Consider the following 23,483-nt stretch of genomic DNA (forward strand, 5'->3'; position numbering starts at 1 on the left):
TGGAATTTTAACATTCAACATACGTAGATCCCTTAATTGAAAATCAAGACTTTTAGGACATCAAATAAGCTGCAGATGATTAGGCAGCATCAATTCATTTCATTTAGTTTCTGTGGATGTTTAATTTTTCTTCTTCAAATAGATAAAGAAATAGATTGTTTCAGAAGGAAAATGAAAAAAAAAATAATAGTTTGTATTTTCTGGAAACACAGAAAAAATACAAAATTTTTTTTTTTGTTAATTTCTTGTTTCTGTATGTTATTGGAAAAAAGTTGGTTGTATTTTAATTTAAGCTAAAGAATAAAAAAAATTGTCCAGAGGAAAAAAACATGTCCCCCGCCCCCTCATTCCCTATCATAAATTCGTCCCAAGTAGACGAAAATAGACGAAGATGGATTGGTGTTTAGTGTCAGTGACACATCTTATCAGGACGAGAACATGATTTATAATGGGTACGAATGTGGACCCTGCTTTGTACTAGACCAACAAACTGAGTCGGATTCTTCGAGTTCACAGGGTGATAGATAGTCCACAGAGAAGACATGTCATCATAACGCAACCCACACTTCTGACCCCGAACCGACCATTCTATGCTATTTTTAAAACAGCAAATACACGTAACAGCATTTAAAATCTTTGGTTTCAACAAATCGAGTATCGAAACCGCGACCTCTCCCACTCAGGCCGAGCAACCTACTACGAGAACAAAAATAAAGCTGAAAAGAAAAGATGAAAAATATGAATACACATAATTAAATTCTTGGAAGGTTTTTGGTTTTCTATTACATGTATTATACAGTTCAGCGATAAAAGGGTATGAATAGGGGTATTTTAAATCATTTTAAAGATACATATGATGTAGGTAAAAGGAAGTTAACTGTCATGTGACCTATTTCATTTTTTAAATACTTATATGTTGTTTATCAGTTTTTAAAGATTTTAGTACAGGTAGAAATTTTCACTTGGGAATTTCCCGAATTTTGACAATTGATAACTCTTAATTCCCTGTTCTAATAATAGTAGGAGGAAGTTTAAGATAAAAACCCAGACGCAAACCCTTCTTTGAAGTATTGACAGCAAAACTGACATTATAAGGAAATCTTTTAAAATGGTAGTTTTGTTTTAGATAAGGTAAGATTTTAGTTATAGTTAACTTGATATAAAAGTGGTCTGTACCTTGTTTTAAAATATAAATATAAACATTAAATGAAGCAGAAAATTAGGCATTTTATATTCATCATAAAATTTAAAGTTATTTTCTTGCATAATACTTTGAATAAGTTGTATATTTAAATTTACAAGAAATTCATATGTTCCTCTCTGTATAAATTGATAGTGATTTCGTTTTCCGTATGAAATATTTCGATCTTAATTATATGAAAGGAAGTTAAAACATTTAACTTACTTAAGTCGGTAGCATACGTTTAGCCATAAGGAAAGAAATATCTTCATCCCTATTAAATATTTATATGATCTATAAAGGTATGGAATGTTTCAAGAAATCTATTACTTTCATTGCATGAAATATTTGTCACTGGACGTTAAGCAAACCGCAATTTAACAATCATGTTACTTGTGTAGCAATTATATCAAATCCGAAAAGTGACAAACAATATAAAGACTCATAAAAACTCAGTTGTATGTGCCGATATATCACACAGAAATTGTTATATCGTTGGAGGGGGAATAACTATTATCATCCCTTTTATGTATTATTAAAACAAATTCGTCAGTTTTAATTCATTTTATCATAGTATCTTACTGAAATATTTTATATCATAGAAACATATACTTTATCATTAATGAATTTGAGGTTAAAATGTCTACGCAGATTATAAAGAAGTGGACATATTCGAGATTAAAATAACAAAAAATAAAAAATAAAAACTAAATCATAAAAACGCATGTGACCCGGAAGCATAAGCAGTTCTTATTTCACCAGTGTGTTAATCAAGATAAGTGAAAATCTTACAAGAAATATGACGATATGATCTGGTTACGTAAAAGACCAGGACATTTTTATACCTTTCAATGCAAAATAAGAAATTTATAAAAGAAAAATAGGTCTTCGTATGAAAAAAGCCTAAAATTAAGTGTTTCTTTTCACTACATTTGATTTTATGCTTAAGCATACTAATATTTGGTTATTATGTCTGTTTGTTCAAGGGATGACTGATTTGCTATTGGAACTAAAAGAGATCAAAAGAGAGACAAAAGAATCCAAAGGGATAATCAAGCCCATAAGTCGAAAAAGAATTGACGATACCATGGCAAAAACCGATAATCGACTAAGGGAGCTACCATTTGATTTTTATGGGGGGGCTAGGATGAAATTTGAAAAAAATAGGCAGGACAGGAGTTTTGAGTAAAAAAAAAGGCAGGATGAGATTATTTGCAAAAAAAAAGGCAGGATGACAATTTTTGTAAAAAAAAAAGTCAGGATAAACTAAAAAAAAAAGGCAGGACCGAATAGAGTGAAAAATAAAAAGGCAGGACCGAATAGAGGGAAAAATAAATAGGCAGGACAAAATTTTTCATCCTAGCCGCCCCATAAAAATCAAATGGTAGCTCCCTAAAAGACAAACAATGATACTTGTTATCTACAAAAAGAAACTGATTCCCAAATATATCAGTTTAAAAGTTTTAAAACAAATCACAAAGGTTTCCTTTAATCATATTGTTCTTTCCTAACCAAATTCCTAATATTATAACTTAGAATAGATCGAGCAGCAAGTACAACGATACAGACATGTCCATCTAAATATACAAGAAGGATCAGTTGATTGTGTTTTTCTTTTTAACGCATTTCGGTTGTGCATTTTTTCCACCCTGTAGTGCCCATTTTGACTAAGTCTGCCCAATGAGGGGAAAAACAAACGTTGATCGGTTGCGGATACATACAAAAACCAGATTAGTTTCAATGACAATAATAAAATTGAAAACCTATATATGGTAGACCGCATGTCAGTATGTACCAACGACGAGACAATAAAACTTTAACTTTACCTTTGAAATTAAATCTGAGATATATACATGTGTGTGTGTGTCATGGTCGTTAAGTTTTTAGTACAGCAATGTTACAAACTTAATTTTTTTATCTCTACCAGTGCACAGCGGGATTCGGTCTCTGAGGGAACCAAAGGCTACATAAAATATAAAACAAAGCTTTCCTTGTCTACTTAAAACGACCATGCGAGACCCTCATGGGTAGTCAACGTCGTTAAAAAAAACTTAGTAGTCTACTTAACCCAATCAATGTTGTATGTGGCACATTATTTGATGTAGAGTGGCTTGGATATGATATATTTGTGTATAGTTCCTCTTTATTTCAATAAATCGTAAAGGATGAAAATTGTGCTTAACATACAGTCACACTCATTTTCGGTTTTTAAACTATAATATCCTGTTACGAAATTGTAAATTTTAAACGAACAAGATCATACTAATATATTTTACTGGTACTGTCAATGTTAATTTGGTGCACACCTACAAACGACATCATTTGGCATCTTTTTTTTCCATAACATCTTAGGCAAACCAGTAATTGAATAAACAATATTTTCATATCGTTTTAAATGTTTTGAAAATTTCGAATTTTGACCTACAAAAATACGACGTTATCTCATTCTTTGCATATATTTGAAGTGTATATATAAATGTGTATCCTTTTCATCGTCCTACAATTTAGCCTAGTCTTTTGTCGGTGTGTTCGTTATTCCTAATTAAAGGGACATTTAAAACATTTAAATATCAGTTGATACTAAAAAGGAAGGTGGGAAAATAAGGTCATATGAAAATTTCTCCTGTTTGGAAAGAAAGGATATTTAATTTAATTGATTGTGCATTTTTCAGCAATCCGATGAAATATTGAGAAACGACTAATAATTAAGAGAGAGATCCATTACCGTTACTCATCTAAACTTTTCTAAAACCAAAAGAAAACAAAATTCAAGAAATATACCTTTATATGTAGATTCCGTTATAATATCATTATATTGTTTGATCTTCGACAAGTGGCAGATATTTCATGAATACCTAGAACAAAATTGTATTACTGCTGAATATATTTCAACCGATCGACACCAAACACTCAAAACTAAAATCTGTATAAGTTTTTAGACTATAGTCTACATATTCAGTTTTAACATTTTTCAGAACATCTGTGTTTTATATTATAAACATCATCTTTTAAGATCAAAGAAACTCTGAAAATTTTAGTCATTGAGTACTTGTGAATGTTTTAATGGTATAAAAAAATATCGCATCAGTCGGATGGATAAAAAATACTGGGAATTGTGCAATAGACTTTGTACTATAGTATATATCACTGCATTGATCTATTATTACAAATCAATTTAAACTCGAGCAAACACTGTAAATAGAAAACTGGTTGAGGATTTTAAAAAGATATTTGAAAAGGTGTGTATTGCTTCAGACAAGTATATACGTACATCTACATGATACGAATAAAAAAGAAATCTCATCGGACTTCCTGGTTGAAACAAATTTAAATAATAAATCTTTTTCTTTCTCATAAAGATTGCATCAATATGGCGACTGGAGTTTTAGGGATACATTTCATACCATCTGATGGATATCACTGGGCAGAATTTTTACAACAGAAACTTAATGAAGATGGATATAATATCAAAAGTATGCTTTTGGATCTGACATCTACAAGTCATTCTCGTTTCTATGAAACAAACGTTCTTTTAGTTAGTCCTGACTTTTTTAGTCTCCAGCATTTGAAAGCTTTACACCGAATAAATCCGCAAAGAGCAATAATGGTACTTCTGGGAACTACTGCATCAGACATTCAGTCATTTCTGTCTCACAATTGCCCCGAAATGTTGAAAATTACATTTTTTGAAACTCAAGCGACTGAGGAATGTGTTCGTGCTTTATTGATTGGCATTATTAAGTTATACGAACATGTGCACGAGGCGAGTGACGAGGAGACAGAACAATATGACACACTGCCGCCACCAAGACAACCTCCTGGAACGTCAACAAATAGCATCCACAAAGTCGCAGTATCATTTGATAATAACGTAAGTGTCTTTAGAACACCAGTATCGTTTGATGATATCGTAAGTGTCATTAGAACACCAGTATCATTTGATAATATCGTAAGTGTCATTAGAACACAAGTATCGTTTGGATAATACCGTAAGTCTCATTAGCAAGCCAGGAACGTTTGATATTAACGTAAGTGTCATTAGAACACCAGTATCGTTTGATGATAACGTAAGTCTCATTAGAACATCAGTATCGTTTGATAATACCGTGAGTCTCATTAGAACACGTCGTTTGATAATAGCGTAAGACTAAGAATACCAGTATCGTTTGATATTAATGTAATTCTAAATAAAACACCAGTATCATTTGATAATAATGTAAGTCTCATTAGAACACCAGTATCGTTTGATAATATCGTAAGTATCATTTGAACACCAGTATCGTTTGATATCAACGTAAGTGTCATTAGAACACAAGTATCGTTTGATGATAACGTAAGTCTCATTGGAACACCAGTATCGTTTGATAATACCGTGAGTCTCATTAGAACACGTCGTTTGATAATAGCGTAAGACTAAGAATACCAGTATCGTTTGATATTAATGTAATTCTAAATAAAACACCAGTATCATTTGATAATATCGTAAGTCTCATTAGAACACCAGTATCGTTTGATAATACCGTAAGTATCATTAGAACACCAGTATCGTTTGATATTAACGTAAGTGTCATTATAACACGTCGTTTGATAATACCATAAAGTCTCATTAGAACACCAGTATCGTTTGATAATAACGTTAGTTTCATAAGAACACGATAACGTTAGGAACAATATTAACACGATATTCTCTATTCTTTTTTTAATTTACATACAATTAAAGGACTAGGTAATAACGAACGTACTCAACTTCAAGAAAATTCCAGTAAAACTGGCTTGTTTTTTGACTAATCACTTTAGACGATCCTCATTGGGTTGAGTGTTATAGTCCTGACTTTGTACAGACACGGTCGAACGAAAGTGGTGTGTTGAATCAGGTTTTACTGTGTTGTTATCACTTTGTACAGAAGGGGTGTGTTGAATCAGGTTTTACTGTGCTGTTATCACTTTGTACAGAAGGGGTGTGTTGAATCAGGTTTTACTGTGCTGTTATCACTTTGTACAGAAGTGGTGTGTTGAATCAGGTTTTACTGTGCTGTTAACACTTTGTACAGAAGTGGTGTGTTGAATCAGGTTTTACTGTGCTATTATCACTTTGTACAGAAGTGGTGTGTTGAATCAGGTTTTACTGTGCTGTTATCACTTTGTACAGAAGGGGTGTGTTGAATCAGGTTTTACTGTGCTGTTATCACTTTTTAATAAACAGGAGTTGCTTGCCCTGTCGACGTACCCGATTTCGCTCTATTTGGAGTTTATGTGATTAGCTCTGTTTTTGTCTGATACCTTGATTTGTCTTCTCAATCAGTTTATGAGATTTGAACCCCGGTAAAGTACTGTTACCGTAACTTAATAATTAATGCCTTGAGAAAATCCGGGTAAAAAAATGCATTTATTTCTAGTATTTTATTTTTGCTATTTGCATAAACTTCAGTTGTAACGTTTTGTATAAACAGTAATATATGGTAATGAAAATTATCAAATTTGACTTTTAAAATATATGATTATAATGCGTAAAATACTTTACTCTAATTTATTTACAGATTAGGGAAGTTTTTATTCTTTGTGATAGAAAAGGCAGTGATGAAATACAGATAGAATTGTTGAATCGACACGGACAAATAAAAGCTATTCACGAAAATAAAGCTATATATAGATTCTCAGTTGACAGTAAGTATTTATTGTTTACTGTTTTGTCCGTCAGTCTTCTTAAACAAGATATTTTCGTTATTGTTCGAAAATTTTGATTATTATCATAATAAATTAATGTTTTGTGTTAAGTTAAATTAAGCACATTGCTAGATGGCGAGAACACACACAATTGTTGTTTTTCGCCGAAATATTGATATTTGTTTACATAGTTTTTCTTTGGGTTCGCTGTGGTATCGTCTAACACTTTAACCGCTTAGTGTTAAAGGGAATACTTTTAGATCAAAAAGGGTAAACGTTGCCAAGGCAAACACATATATTATCTTAAAACTCCTTTTTTGACAAGTATATAAACGTCGATATTTTGGGCGTGGGAGATACAATGTATCTTAAAGAGTTACTATAAATCAATGTTTTCTCTATTTCAGCATTAAATCAGGTTTCTACCAATATATTTTGTCATACACATTCATTGTTATTATGTATTTACAGCAGATATAGCTAAGACCAATCCAAAATTTATAGCAAAAGATGGCCAACTGACGATTGGAACAGGTCAAGTTGTAATTCCTCAGTCTCAATGTGTAAAACCTGAGTCACAGGATAAGATTACGCGCTCAAAATTAGACATTTTACAAGAAATCCTTGGTGAAGAAAAGGACCCAGTCTGTCTCATGTGTCAAGCACTTAATATAGAGGAAAGAACTAGAGAGGCATTGGATATGAACCTGGCGAAGAAATGTCAGAGTCTTGAACCTCTTCGAAAATTTGATGGAGGGTTTTTTGATAATATTGGTCGTCGAAGTTCAGGTAGGTGGTAAAAAGTTTAACAAAACACTAATTAGATTTAACAGGAAGGATTTCTTTGGATGAAATGCTTAATCGGTATGTAGGCGTAAGGAAATGGGAAGAATTTCGTTGATTAATGTGTCATTTCGCTAAAACGTGCTACCAAATTAAAAAAAAGTATAAACGGGAAATATTGATTTACTCTTTCAAATATTTGATATTAATCGCTCATCAGATTATCTTTTCAGTACTCGTTTGATATCTATTCATGAGGAATGGGCTGGTGACAGGTTTTCCTCCGTGGGAATCGGACCCAGATTTTACTTACCCACCGTTACACACTTTTCATTAATCGCTCCCCGTGGTTCGGATCCCTCCGCGGGTTCGAATAGGGATACCCGATGTGCACTTTTTCTTTTAGGATTCATCATGTTCCAATCATGAGCAAATCTATTCTCCAATAATATATTCTGGTTTGTTAAGATGAGTCGTTCCATATTACTTTGGAATTTTTCTTTCCTTTTTCATGAATGGTGAGGAGGGACTTAAACATTGGTTGGGAAACGATAGTTTTATTCATACTTTTTCTCAAATTTTTGCAGTTGTTCTTCAGTAGATCAAACTCGTGTATATAGTTCAAACAACGGTTCATTTCTTGAACTGTTATGATGGTGGCGTTATTTTTGCTTCATTTTTGGTTTTCATGCCTCAATGACCGATTTCTCAAATTTCCAACTGATTTTTCGATTCTATTCTGTTTCTCGAATGAATTTTTAAAAAGAATAAAACACCGCCGAAATAATTACATGTTATTTAAATATCATGTTACAAAAGTCTTATTTCGATAAGGAAATAATGTAAATATTTTTTGTCAATTAAACCATCTAAACGTCTGTCCATGGTTCATGTTAAAAACGGGTTGCTTTTCAACATTGTTTCAGTGGTGTATTCTACAAGTCAACTGTAACAAGTAGTGTAAAACAAGCATCAATTAACCATGATACCCTTCACATATTATGTTGAATGATTTAGACTTTTTTGTTTCGTCGTATTTCAAATTATGTTTTACATATTTGTTTGACATTGTTATTAATATTAAAATATGGAAACATTACTTAAAATAAAAAATAACTTTAACAACATGCTTTGTAAATACCCAAATTTACTCTTATCGATATATTATTTTTGGAGACTTATCTTGAATAGTTTTGACGATGATTACATTGACGGTATAGGATTTCAAATTATTTTGTTTAGTTTTGTATGAAGTCTACCCATTTTCTATTTGCTTTAAATCTAAAAAAAACATTATCGACATTATTTAAGGAATGACTGTAATATTTTTTCTGTCTATGAAGAAATAACATCAAAAATGTGGTGCACACTGAATAACCCGCGTAGCGGGTTATTTTAAAGTGTGCACCACATTTTTTATTTTATTTCGAATAGACAGAAAAAATATTACAGTCATTTCTTATAATTTAATTCTTAATTCCATTTTAAACCGAAGTAAATCATGAAAAAACGTTGATGACGTCAAGGTCACATGACAAAATTATGTCTATGAGCTGAAAAACATAACAACGTCAGCCAATCGGAAGACGCGTTACATCCAAAATCAAATTATAAAACGATAAACACTACTTTGTTGTATCTTCAAATGAGTTAAAGCTTTTACAATCTGACTATGAATACTGTATATTCAGAAATTATTGCGTGTATTTATTATTGCGATTTTGTCATTTTAGACTAAAATGCGATTTTAATTTTTGCGATATTGAGAAAAATCTGTTTAATTCATATAAAAAAATTTCAAAATGCGAGGTTATATTATTGCGATTATAACCCTGTTGTATTTTTCGCAATAATAAAAACCTCGCAATAATTTCTGAATTTACAATATATTTTTCCGATTTATATTTCAGGAAATGTTTAAACATTGATTGTTATGCTTTATCATGAAATAAATTTTCAGGTCACAGCAACGAAAAATGGCCAACATTAATCCACTTCGCTGCAGAATTTAATCTACCTCAATTTTGTGAAGAATTACTCAAATTACCATGGAGTATGGACGCATGTTTGAAAATGAACAAAAATAATGAAGCTCCACTTGATATAGCAAAACAAAAAAGTTTCAATGAACTAGTCAAAAAATTGGAAAATTTTCTTGAAAAACAAACAAAAAGTGGTGAGTTTAATCAATTTAATATTCGCATCTTAATTGTTTGATACACATAAAGAATTGTAGAATAATCTGAGGCTGATGTTAAAGTTTTGAAAGAGATATTATTGTGCTGCATAAAATAGTATTTCTTTCCAAAATATTTCTTTAATTTATGGAAGTTGTAAATGTCTCTTGCAATATTTGGGTTATTGAACAAAGATATAAAATGGTTGTTCTAACACCCGTTAATTAGTTTTCAATTTTAAATTCTATCAAAAGTACGTCTGTCATATTTTGTCCAATGTGAATATTTTATATTTCAAACTTTAAATTTTCTTATCGCTCCTATTTTGCGGCAATTTTGATATTTTGGTAGCAAAAAAGTGATATTTAAAGTTTATACAATGCTTCTTAGAATCTTAATTCAGCAGCCAAAACCGTTCGATAATACTTATTTATTTATACCAGCTTTTTGCACAAGTCTATGAAACTTTATACAATTTGATGTCAGTCAATATTCAAGTTATTGCGCTTTTGCAGTTATACACTTTTGCTTCCTGGTGGATGGCTTCAAATATTTTTAATATTTGCATCATTTCAGCCACTGGCATTGTGTACTCAGCACTGTTTATTCATTCAAGACTTTGGCTGTTAAGGTCAAGTTACAGGAAACGAATGATGTCGTAGATTCTTATAAAATTTTACACCCAAATCAAGCATGTTGAACTTAAAGTAAGAATCGACAAAAATACACATTGAACCCTTTTTAAAAATGTTAAAAAATGTTATTGAACCAATGTTCTAAAATATCTAAAAAAAATCGTATGAAGAATGTAGGGTAAATATCAATGCAATAGCAACCCAACATGTCGATTTCAACGAAAATTATATGGCCTTGTATGGAGTACTGATAATTTGATAAAGTAATTTTGAGAAAAATTTTTAACAAATTTACCTGCATTCTGTACAAATGTGCATACATTTCAAAAACTTGTATTCAACCACAATTAAGCTAATGCATTAGCTAAATCAATTTTTGTCTCAATTTTCAGTTCAAGTTCAGATGTAAAAGTCGTATGCAAATCTTACAATAATCTATGGCATCGGTTATTTTTACTGTAATTTGACCATAAATACTCATATTTACAAATCTTTATTTTCTTCCTAGAAATACTTGGTATATAATAACAGTATCTTCTATATTCCATTGCAATTTTCTTAGCTTGTCTCACTTAATGAAAACTAACGGGAAACTTGAATCTATAGCTTTATTACCTGCTTCGATAACTTAATGCTAATTGCACCTAAATTAAATTTGACAGGAAATGTTCCAGGTAATAAAGACAGTGGAGTTGTAGAAGATGAAATTAACCTTCCAACGAAAGACGAACGTTTAAGTACATCGGAATCTTACACAGATATGTCAGAGATAGCCAAACGAGGTAATAAACTGGTGCATTAGAAAATGAGAAAAAAATCAGCACACTACTGCATTTGTAGAACTTTAACTGAATTAAATTGTTTATTCCGTAATGCTTTAAGAGTAATACATAGCATGAATTTGAAATCATAGGAGCAAACATACAAGTTAAACTGGAATTTATTACATACATTTTTTTACATTATTTACATATCATATGATTTGCTTCTTATTTCCAAAGTATGATTCTTTCTTTTGATTACTAGAATATGTGAACTACGAACGTTTTGTTTATAAGTTAGAAAACGAAATAAGATGACGTAAAACTAATAAAGTGATTAAAAAGAAGCAAAAGAAATTAACAAACCAGTGTAATAAATAAGACTGAAAAAATCATAATATATATATAATAAAGATAAAAGTTTGTTTTTTTTTTTTTTAAGAAGAAATTAACCTTCCGACGAAAGACGAACATTTAAGTACATCGGAATCGTACACAGATATGTCAGAGATAGCCAAACGAGGTAATATGACGAGAAAATGAGAAAAAAAATCAGAACATTACTTTGTTTGTAGAACTTTAAATGAATTAAATTGTGTATTCCGTAATGCTTTAAGAGTAATTCATAGCATAAATTGAAATCATAGGAGCAAACATACACGTTCAAATGGAATTTATTACATACATACGATGTAGATGAAATATTTTACATTATTTACATATCGTATGATTTGCTTCTTATTTCCGAAGTATGATTCTTTCTTTTGGTTAATAGAATATGTGTACTACGAACGTTTAGTTAATAGGTTAGAGAACGAATTAAGATGAAGTTAAACTAATAAAGTGATTAAAAAGAAACAAAAGAAACATGCAAAACAGTTTAAGAAATAAGACTGAAAAAATCATAATATATAAAATAAAAATAAAAGTTTTTTTTTAATTTTTAGATAAAATTAACCTTCCGAAGAAAGACGAACATTTAAGTACATCGGAATCTTACACAGATATGACAGGGATAGACAAACGAGGTAATAAACTGATGCATTAGAAAATGAGACAAATCAGAACATAACTTAATTTTAGAACTTTAACTGAATTAAATTGTTTATTTGGTAATGCTTTAAGAGTAATTCATAGCATGAATTTGTAATCCTAGGAGCAAACATAAAAGTTGAACTGGAACATACTTCATACATACGATGTAGATGAAATCTTTTACATTATTTACATATCATATGATTTGCTACTTATTTCCCAAGTATGATTCTTTCTTTCGGTTACTAGAATATGTGAACTACGAACGTTTTGTTAGTAGGTAAGAGAACGAAATAAGATAACGTAAAACTAAAAAAGTGGTTAAAAAGAAACAAAAGAAACTAGCAAACCAGTTTAATAAATCAGACAGAAAAAATCATAAAATACAGAATAAAAATAAAAACCAATGTTTTTTATTTGTTTTAGACTCATTTAGCGAGAAGAAAGAAACACCACCACCATCACCTCACCCACCACCAACGTATATGAATACTAGAGACATAAGTCCTTCTCGTTGTCCAGGACCACCACTTGCACCTAAGCCTCATGTTTCACAGCCTAAATTTAGTGGTGATTCAGACACACAGAGTGAATACATGGCTATGGATGCAATAGGGACAACTAAGTCGGCCCCGAATCTTCCAGGTATGTAGAAGAAATATTTTAGTGTTGCCTTTATTGTCCTACTAAAAATACATATGAAAATGTCCACCACTCATTACGTTTTTAAATACTGTATTTAATATTAATGGTGAAAATTTATAATTCAATAATGTATGGACACAGAATTTTATTTAAACCATATCCAGCCAGATGACACGTGCTTTTACATTGAAAATTACTTTGTCAAAAAAATAAATTCATTTGATAAACTATCATCGAAAGTTAGTGAACAAGTTGGTAAATATTATATTGAGATGCTTTTTGAAAGCAATATATAAATGACAGAGTGGAGGAGTTGACAGCAAAATCGTTGTTTTTCTATGATTATGCTTGTACATGTAAATCATTCACGGCATGACTCTCTCTTTTTATGGCTTTTCTTATTTTTGTCAACAGCAATTCAGGTGCAACATGTGCCTACAAGATCAGTGTCAGAAAGTCAATATCAAAGCGATGAAGACGAGGAATATGGTAATATGCAGGGATTTAACTTTACCATTTTGTTTAAGTCCAACTCAGATTAATTAATAATGTCTCTTTTATTTCATGTTTTTTCAATGTATAACTAAAAAGTTACAGTTAAGTCAATTCAAATAATTGAAGGTTTATTCCAATGTTAAAAAATTGAATTATTGTCATATTTTAGACTTTTCCAGAATTAAATTGGAAAATAAATAAAAAAAAAGATTTGGGGGTACCAATACTCTTTTTTTTTCGATTTAAAATAACTTTGAATATTACTTACGGTCTGGCATTCTTTTTTTTTTCATTGATTATTACGATCACATGATTCAAAGAGTATTATTCCATGTATCTGAAGCCTTGTTTCTATTTTTAATTATAAGGACTCTATGTTTTTATTAATATATATATTGACGGTCATTATTAAAAATCTTGCAAAATACAATGTAAAATACGCAGAAACAACATTGAAGTTCATTTCAATAATAACCTATTTACATATGTAATATATAAATTAAGGACTTTCACTCAGTCAATACTTCGTCCTCGGTCAATATAATCTGAACAGGTCCACATATAACGTAATGACCTCGTCAAAAATCCTAATTGATAAATATATCAATATGCCTGTGCTGACCAAATTATAAACGATATATATATATATATATATATATATAATAAAATCTAAATGCTTACATTATAGATTCATATGTTAAATATTTAAATAAACAATTTGCTAGAAAACTGATTTAAAAAGTAAAAAGTTTGTAGGCTTCAATAAAATATAAAAATTCCAGGAATTATACTTTTGCTTGATATTTCAAGACTTAAACGTATTTTCCAGATTATCCGGTAGAGTTTGACTTGCAATCAACTGGAAGCTCCAGTTCAAATCTCAAATTATTATCATCTCAACCAATTATACACGAGGATATTCAGGTATTATTTGTACTATATTTATATAAAATTAAAACTTAATTATTATACCTTTCGGTAGCCCCATTCCCTGTATATTATTGTACAAGTTTCTCAGGCACTACTAAACAGAATGACATCATTTTATATCAGCAGCTTGACAGTGATGAGTTGTAACATGTGATCACTTATCGAATATCTCAGTCAACTACTAGCTTCTTATTTGGCACTGATTTTTTACCTCAATATGTTGAATGTTGAATATTTTCGTCACACATTTCTCCATTACTTCTCAACATAATGAGGTCATTTTTGGAAATCAGCTTGACAGTGATAATATGTTAGCGCTTTTCGAGTCTGTCAGACTCATATTTCCTGCTTTTCAACCTAGTAGGGATATGATTATACCTAACTTATTATTTCTAACAGTACCATTTTACAAAAATAAATTTGGGATTTCTAGTAAGACATGGGCTATTTGAGTGCATGATTAGATAACCAGAAAGTTTAACTATTATTTGTTTATTTTTCATTGAAACATATGTATTGTTTTGATCACCTGTCTACCATGAAGTCAAGCATACGTATATTTATCTAGAAACAAAAATAATAATACTTCTAAAAATTTTGTTCCAAGATGAAGAAGGTACATAATGACTTAATCGTATTTTTCATGTTCTAGCTTCCAACACATTCCCATCCCCATGGAGAACGACACAGTGGATTTTTCAAAAAGTTCAAGATATTTGGAAAAAAACATAAAAAGGACCAAAAGCCACCAAATCGAGACCGAAAGATGTCATTACCTACAGAAATGGACCTGAAAGCATTCCAGCAGACGAGAGCTGTAAGTGAGAGAGATATTTGATTGTACGAGTTTTAAGGCTGACTTAGAAAGTAGAACACAGATCATTTCCTAACAACCGTATTGTATTTCTTTTCTTTCATATTCTGTCATTTTGGAATTAGAAAATGTACATTTACTGATGATATGACTTTTGTAATTACCTGGGCTGAAACAAACTATTATATCAACCAATCCGAAATGATACGAAGCATTATCGATAGCTCTTACAATAGTAACACCCGTGCGACGATTGTCACTTGTGGAACCGGATCTGCCAAGCCTTTTTGGTTACCGGAGTTCAACGCCAGTTTTGCAAAGGGTTCCTGGTGCTTAATTTTAAGTTTTCTGTATAGTGTTTTTGAGTTCTTTGTTTACACCTTTCGTTAATCTTTTATCCATAAAGTTGTCTGTCGACTAATGATTTTGTTTTCACTTAGGTTTCTGCGTTGCTGCTTAAACCATATTGTTGTATAAATATTGATTCTTCCATTAGTACCAGTAGATTATCGGATTTATCCAATCGAGATAGTTAAATCATCTACATTTTAACTTAACCAATCATCTATTGAGATCTTCGGCAACCACACTATGATTGAATGTTTTTAAACAATGGGTCAACAAAGGGTTAAATTGCCAAAGAATTAGAGAAATATATATTTCTAACTATTTGCTTATCAAAACTGTGTATGAAAATTTATTAACATATTTCAATGTTATGATTATAGGGAGGAAGAAGAGGCAGTATTCCTACAGCTCAGGTTAATAGAGACAGTAGTTCGAGTAAGTATTTACCTAAAAAGGTATTACTTAAAAAATACTGAACTCTAAAGTAATTTCAAAAAGAGGAGGAAGTCCATAAAATCTGATAAATCAAAAGTTAGACTATATCAACCAATGGAAAGAATAAAACACAACTGTCATCCTGACTATGTACAGGCGCTTTCCTAAGAAAACTGTGGGTTAAACACTGTTTCTAGCTAAATTATCCCTAAATGTCAAGACTTTATGGAATGCAGTACAGAAAAGCTTATAGTTGATTACCTTTTTTGTGATAAATTTTCTTATCACCGTTTTGTGTATTTTTCCTTTGATCTTTTTTTTTGTGACAATTTTACATATCATGCTTCTCGCTTGAAATAGAAAATTATCGTCAGAAACTAAGAGCGCACGTACCGTTGTCAATATAAACATTAACGACGTTATAGGCAAAATAGCGATCAACAGATTATCAATAGTCTGTCAAAATCGGGAATTTTTCACAGGCCACATCTCATCTAATGGCTGTCACACTCCGATGAGATTGTAGCTGAGAAACACCCTCTCGTTTGAAAAACCATCGATAATCTATAAATATCATGCTACTCGCTTGAGATAGAAAATTATCGTCAGAAACTAAGGGCGCACGTGATGTTGTCAGTGTAAACATCAACGACTTCATGGGCAAACGCTGTCGTCCTTTGATGAGATTGTGGCTGAGAAACACCCTCTCGTTTGAAAAACTATCGATAATCTAGAATTACATACTTTTTCTAAGAAAATTCTGTTTTCATTCCTAGCACTTTTTTCAAAGTTGTATATGGGCTCTTATACAGAAAAAGTCTCAGGTAGACAAAATGGTAATTTTATTTGTACGACTACATTGAATCATATTTAAATGCTGTTTCCCTAAGTATCTGTCCATTCGAAGAATGAAAACATAATGTTTAAGTAGGATTTCTTCTTCTTTTGATAAACATGTCTTTGCGATAACCTTTTTTTATTTTGACATAAAGATATGATATTTGGTATGAAGATTGATTTCTTCGTCCACAATGAAGTCTTTTTTGTATGTTAGATATATCAGTTATTTACAAAGCCTAATTAGTTTCAATTAGTATAAGCATTATCAATATTTCAACTTTTTATAGGTACATCAAGTGGTGAAATTAATGTAATGCATACCAGAGAAGACAAATCTAAGGTAACTCTTTAACCATAGAAATATAGAATGTTCAATACAAACTAGATATATTTACTTAAATTAATACTAAAGGGTGGCATCACAAGAGACAGCATATCAGTTTTGAAAACCACGAGTGTTTTGTTTTTGCATGAGAAAAAATACAATATAAAGAAATGTAGAAGATAGTTCAATGAATATTTTTTTAGTTCAAAACCTCTCTGTTATATTACATTTTGAGTTCTATACTTGTCCACCGCCATTCCTTACGCGTATGTCCGAAAATACATCGGATCATATTACCGACCAACCAACATAACTACCGTAAGTGAGAAGAGAACGCAGGCATCTCTACGTTATATTTGAGTGATATTTATAAATATATTTGTATAAGACAAAATTGCAGATTTTTTAACAAAGTTTCATTTGTGATACGTGGCTCATTGGATGTGAGTTTTCAGAGTTTTTTTTTATTTTGTTTTATAGTCTTTGGATCCATTCGATGATGCTAACCGCAGAAAGAAAAAAAAACATTTTCTCAATAAAGTAAGTATAATTTGCGTACACAATTTTAATCCTGGTATTTATGATGAGTTTATTGTATTCACATATGAAATCGAATTGTGTGTACATTTTAGAGTGTTTACACGACGGTTTGCTTTTGTCATTGATGTACAGAGCACACCCTCTTCACACTCGAGCATGATATTATATTAGACTTTGTCTGCACAAACATATCTGTCATGGAGGAAAAAAATGAAAATAACACTCTAGAAGTGCTTTTTCTGGATTTACATTCGTCAGGAACGCTCAAAGCCAAATATTTGAAAGCCAAGGTTGTATAAGTACCGAAATACGTATATATGACCAAAAGAGACCTTAATAATTGCCAAAGCCGCCTGAGGTCAATATTTCCTGAGGGAGTTGGAACCTTATTAAGACAGGAGTCCTATAACTTTTGACATTATGTTGTTTTAAACGTTTAGAGGGCATGTTTCCCATAGACGGTGCTTACTACTCTGCTAGCAGATTTGTTCCGTTGTTTGCAAAAGACCGACTTCAAACAGGAGCTTTGGCAAATAGAATGAAGAAAGTTTGTGTGTTTAGCTCGTGATAAATTATGCAACATATTTGATTAGACAGCCTTAGCGTTTTCTGATATATGCGAGACACTAATCGGGCAACTTTCAGGAAATCAACTCTTCAATTTTTACTCTTAATCTAATGCTTTTTTCCTGTTACAATCGCTGCTTTCTTTGCCATTAAGTTGGTAGCAACAACTTCTGTTTCCGAGGGTCAAATGGACTGCAAAATAAATAATAGACATAGAGAGGGCATTAAACAGTCTTCAACAATAGACAAGTGTCTATACAATATGTCAAGCTCTAAATAGTCCCAAGTAAAGTTGCCAATACATTAAGCACAAACAATCATGATCTAACATCAACATCCATATAACTAAAACACTAAAATATGACATACAACATCTACTCTTTAAGAGGTCATATTTATTTTTATTTTCCGCGTAAACGTATCGTTTAGATTTATCTTAAATTGACTATCTTATGTATTTTATATTGAAAATATTCAAACTATATTTTAGGATACAAGGAAATCCATGAGAATAAACAAAGTCATTGAAGATAAAATAAATCCACTTCCGCTTCCCCAAAAGTCAAAGAATAAATCATCACCATAGATATAAGCAAGATTTTGACAAGTTATCATGTAAAAATGTCCGCAGTGAAAGGAAACATTCTCATAAATTTTGTAATAACAAAAAAGTCTACAAGGAAAAATGCACAAAGTTTATCCACCATACAACTGTGGTAATTTATACCGAGGAATACATTCTACAAACCAGTTGTCAAAAGGACGGTTTCGATCGAGCATGATTAGTTTTAAGAATTTTAACTTTTAAGCATTCTTAAAATGTAATTGCATCAAATTAATTGAGACGTGCTATGCTTCCTTAATGTTATTAACATGTTACCTAGACTTTCTGCTTTGTATAGTAACTATGCATATGAATTATTTACTGGCAGTATTACAATAAAAACTAGTTGACACTGTATATATATTTAGTTTACATAAATGTGATTTTTTTTCTATTTATTCACAAATGTATATATGTAATATTAAAACAGTTGCTGTAAATATGTATATATTTGTATTGCCAATACACAGTACAACGTCCTATGATGAATACGTTTACCTTGTTATTATTAAAAATAAAGATCTTAGTTATTGTTTGTTTTATCTAGATATAAGAAGATGTGGTATGAGTGCCAATGAGACAACTCTCCATCCAAGTCAAAATTTATAAAAGTAAACCATTATAGGTCACAGTACGGTCTTCAACACGGAGCCTTGGCTCACACCGAACAGTAAGCTATAAAGGGCCGCAAAAAATTACTAGTGTAAAACCATTCAAACGGGAAAACCAACGGTCTAATCTATATAAAAACGAGAAATGAGAAACACTTATGAACCACATCAACAAACGACAACTACTGAACATCAGATTCCTGACTTAGGACAGTTGCAAACAAATACAGCGGTTTAAACGTTTTAATGGTACCAAACCTTCACCCTTTTTCTGAAACAATAGTGTAACATCACAACATAGAAAGACACACTATAAAATATCAACTGAAATAGCTTAACTCAATCAAAGGACATATTAACACCATTTAACATACACTGAACAAATAAATTTGACCTATGACACAATGTAAATACAAAATAAATAAACTAAGGGAAGAATAATAAAAGTAACATGTTATATCGGTAAGAAATGTTAAACAATTATCTAGTCCATTTTGAATGTAAGTTGTTACGTTGATATTAACTTCGTGTAGTGATCCTTTATTTATTTATTTTTTAGTGTTTTGATAATAGCATGAACGGTAACAATTGGATTATCAATGACAGTATAACAGGTTTGTGGTGTTGTTCAACTATGTTTGTAAAAGATCAAACATAACATGAGTTTCAAAACAGCTCTGACGTGACGATCCATTGGCTATCTCATTTGATGTTAACATTCATTTATTACGATACTTTACTTCGAATTGAAAAAACTGAGATAAGCAAAGACCGTTCTTTCATTCATTTCAGTATACATCATTATCAGAGTATCTATATACTACTAAATCAATACCAGATACTCTTTTGAAATACATACAAGCTATTTATTCAGTTATAATAATATTCCAAATCCTGATAAAAAAAGACCAGGGGCTAGGATCACGAATTAATCTTAGTGTGTAAGGTCGTCTAAAGATTAACTCTGCTACGAGTGCATCAAATTAGTTATTTGTGGATGATTGACAACCCTCAAAATTCAAGTTATACGCACAACTCGTAAGGGTACACTTATCCTTCTCGTAATGCTCTCTTGGTTTTCATCTTATAGACTGGGTATATCAAAGGTTGATAATCGTTTAAAGATCGTCTAGTGTTCTCTTGGTATATCCTGAGTGGAGAAACAATTTTGTTTTACTTATGTTTTCGAACAGATTCTAATAGTCCTCATCGGCAACCTTATCGTTTTCTTAGTCTTGGATGTGGCATTTGCATTCTTCTTTTCTTCATGTCTAATGAAGAGAACGACACAGAATATTCGGAAGGACATTACATAGACTGGTTCCCTGTCCTTTGTCTGTTTGGCTCTGACACCCGTATGTTGCAAGGGAGAGAACCAGCCTAGACAGTACACAGATTGTGTCTGAACATCAAGGTATTCGATGTCCAGTTCGAGTTGAAATTCAAGTTAATAACAAATTTTCCTCAAGACAAAGTTCAAGTCTCAAGTTAATTATTAATTTGTCCACCCTCCTTGTCGAGTAAGAGCACGAGTCTGAGCTTGTGTTCGCACTTTACTTATTTTTTGTAAAGGAAGTAAAAATGGAAAACATGCTCAGTACCGTATACTATGGTTTCTCTTCGATAATATTTTGTCATCTTTTGCGCAGATTTGAATCATTCAAATGAGAACCAAGTGTGACTTCTTCTCACCAATCTTGTTTTGTTATATTTATAAGAGACAATATTGAAAAAAATGGAAAAACAGTACAAAAAAAGTATTTCAAAGAGTTATAGCTTTTATGCTCATCATTTTACCTCTGCGTCGAATTTTAAAAAGTTGTCATTTAAGTAAAGGAATCTATATCATGCTATATTGTTTCAACTTTTTAATTATTAATTTTAATAATCTTAGCAAAAAATACTTCTATTGTTTTGTAGTACAGTCGACTCTCGTTATCTCGAAGCCAGTCGGACAGGAAAAATAATTCGAGATACTCGTAGTTCGACTCAAACAAAAACCGGAAGTTTGTCAGACCAAGGGACACAACTCTCGCTTAGCTTGGTAAAGCTAAAATAAATCCGGATGAATATTGGTAGGGGATCGATATACTGGTCTCAGATCGATTTATCTGTATGTAATAGTCTTTTATTATTATAATTACATTTTATGTTTACTCTCTTATTTATTTCTTTGTACAGTTGCATTTTTTTCCTATGGTTATTAGCCAAGAGAGTAATTTGCAATAGATATTAGCGTTATTTAAAGTTTACAAAATTGTCCATTCTCGATCATTCTTGTATACAAGAGATATTAGAAAATTTAGATTTCTTTTCATTTTCTTTTATTTCAATCTTTTTCTGCAAGAGAAAATACAAAAAGACTGAAGACGCCGATTGAGTAGTTTTGAATTGATCACCAACGGAAATCGTAATCCCTACTTTATACACAACCAAGCTCATTAGTGTATGATTACGGTTAATTGTTTTAAAAAAAACATTTTAAATAATTTTTCATTTTAAGATATAACAATGTATCACTAATTATTTGTCATGGTGATCAAAGATAATCTAAGGTAAACACTCGTGGAAAAAGAATCAATACGGGCATAGGACATTTGAGCAAAAACAAAAAATGCACATAGGTTCATTTGAGCTCCGACATCATAGGACATTTTAGCGCAGGAATATTAAGCTTACCTGGATGTTCAAATAGGACGTTTGAGCGAACTTTCCTGTGATACTTTTATATGAATTAAGAAAATATTTTTAAAAAGTAAGAAAAGAGAGTAAATTTTTTAAATAAATATATTTTGTTTGATTATCATAGTCACCCATCAATTTATACTTTCCTCGACACTATTGTCACATTACAACCTGTGACTTACATCAAAATTCGGAGTTTGAATATTGATGCACCTCAGAGCCGAACAGACAAGGAGAAGGAACAGAATCTCCTGGACTTGTATTCGCGGTACTGCCAAGTGGAATTAACGAGGGATTTTTATGTTAGAAGTCTGGGATATAAATTTCAAGCCCGAACTTACTTGTAAATAATACCATTGCCAAGTTTAAGTTTTATTACAGTCCTTTGTTTTACAATTAAAAGACTTTTTGAATTTCGTGCGTTATAACCTCCACATTTAATTAACTATATACTGCTCGAAATCCTACTTCGACCTTCCTGTGGTGGGCAGGCGTAACAGATTATATCTGGCGAACGGAAGAGGTACTCCTTGATCATTCTTATTTTTTTTTCACTCAAATGTCCTTTGCTTCTTTATATTTTCGCTCAAATGTCCTAAAATTTCGGCGCTCAAATGTCCATTGCCGATCAATACAGTGGTCATTGAACAGATATTTAATTACACATGTTTTGGCATATGTGCATTAGTTCGAGATAAATAATGAATTTTGAATGCTCTTGTTAACCTTGGGACCGTAAATTTAGTTCGAGTCAACCGAAATTTCGACTCATCCAATTTCGACTCATCGGGAGTCGAAATACATATATTTATAAAGAACAAAGTCCGGGACCACGAGAAAAGCTTCGACTCCTCCGAAATTTCGAGTTAACCGAGTTCGAGACAACGAGAGTTAACTGATTTTCTGTCATGAATTGACACACCATATACTTTCTTATCCCTATGATCAGTTTGATATATTTTTGATTTTGCACAGTTTGAAATCTGGGATTATTCAATGTTGACCCAAGAGCTGTCGTTTGTGGTTTATTCCTTCAATTTCTTCTAACGCAAGCAAACTTATGCGTTATTGGACGATATTTTTCAGTTTTATGAATTGAATTCTTTTATAGCTCGTTTAACTCCATCCGTCCAAATATCGAAGCATATATACCTTTGTATTTACAATATGTGTAAAATATGTGAAATACAACTGGATAGCTTGCATGTAAAAGTTTTCACATGAAATTTCGTTTTTATTATTTTTAAAAAGTCATCTAAATTGGAATAAAATTTGGAAAAACATTGAAAGCACAGTTTTTTTTCAGTGCTTTGAGTTAATACATCACCAACAAACACGATTTTTATCTATTTTGATGTGAACAAAAACTCATCAAAGATACCAGGCTTATAATTTTCTATGCCAGACTC

The 23,483-nt window shown here is 31.3% G+C and overlaps 1 protein-coding gene across 5 annotated transcripts; it reads left to right on the top strand.

Moving 5' to 3' along the window:
* The first annotated feature begins 1,000 nt into the window (after positions 1-1,000).
* On the top strand, positions 1,001-19,304 carry LOC127709810 (uncharacterized). 5 transcript variants are annotated; one of them, XM_052215460.1, is made up of 16 exons: positions 1,001-1,131; positions 4,540-5,051; positions 6,718-6,844; positions 7,316-7,633; positions 9,588-9,803; positions 11,102-11,221; positions 11,643-11,723; positions 12,148-12,228; positions 12,662-12,880; positions 13,295-13,369; positions 14,205-14,299; positions 14,958-15,122; positions 15,848-15,902; positions 17,030-17,082; positions 17,548-17,607; positions 18,665-19,304. In XM_052215460.1, exons 2-16 carry the CDS (start codon positions 4,551-4,553, stop codon positions 18,758-18,760), a joined length of 2,262 nt encoding a protein of 753 aa, XP_052071420.1. In that variant the 5' UTR covers positions 1,001-1,131; positions 4,540-4,550; the 3' UTR covers positions 18,761-19,304. The 5 variants fall into 5 exon arrangements, with proteins under 5 accessions (XP_052071420.1, XP_052071422.1, XP_052071423.1 ...); XM_052215462.1 differs by having other exon boundaries at positions 11,646-11,723; XM_052215463.1 differs by having other exon boundaries at positions 11,114-11,221.
* Positions 19,305-23,483: the final 4,179 nt, after the last annotated feature.

The sequence above is a fragment of the Mytilus californianus genome, unplaced genomic scaffold, assembly GCF_021869535.1.
Source record: "Mytilus californianus isolate M0D057914Y unplaced genomic scaffold, xbMytCali1.0.p SCAF_7, whole genome shotgun sequence".
Taxonomy (NCBI): Eukaryota; Metazoa; Mollusca; class Bivalvia; order Mytilida; family Mytilidae; genus Mytilus; species Mytilus californianus.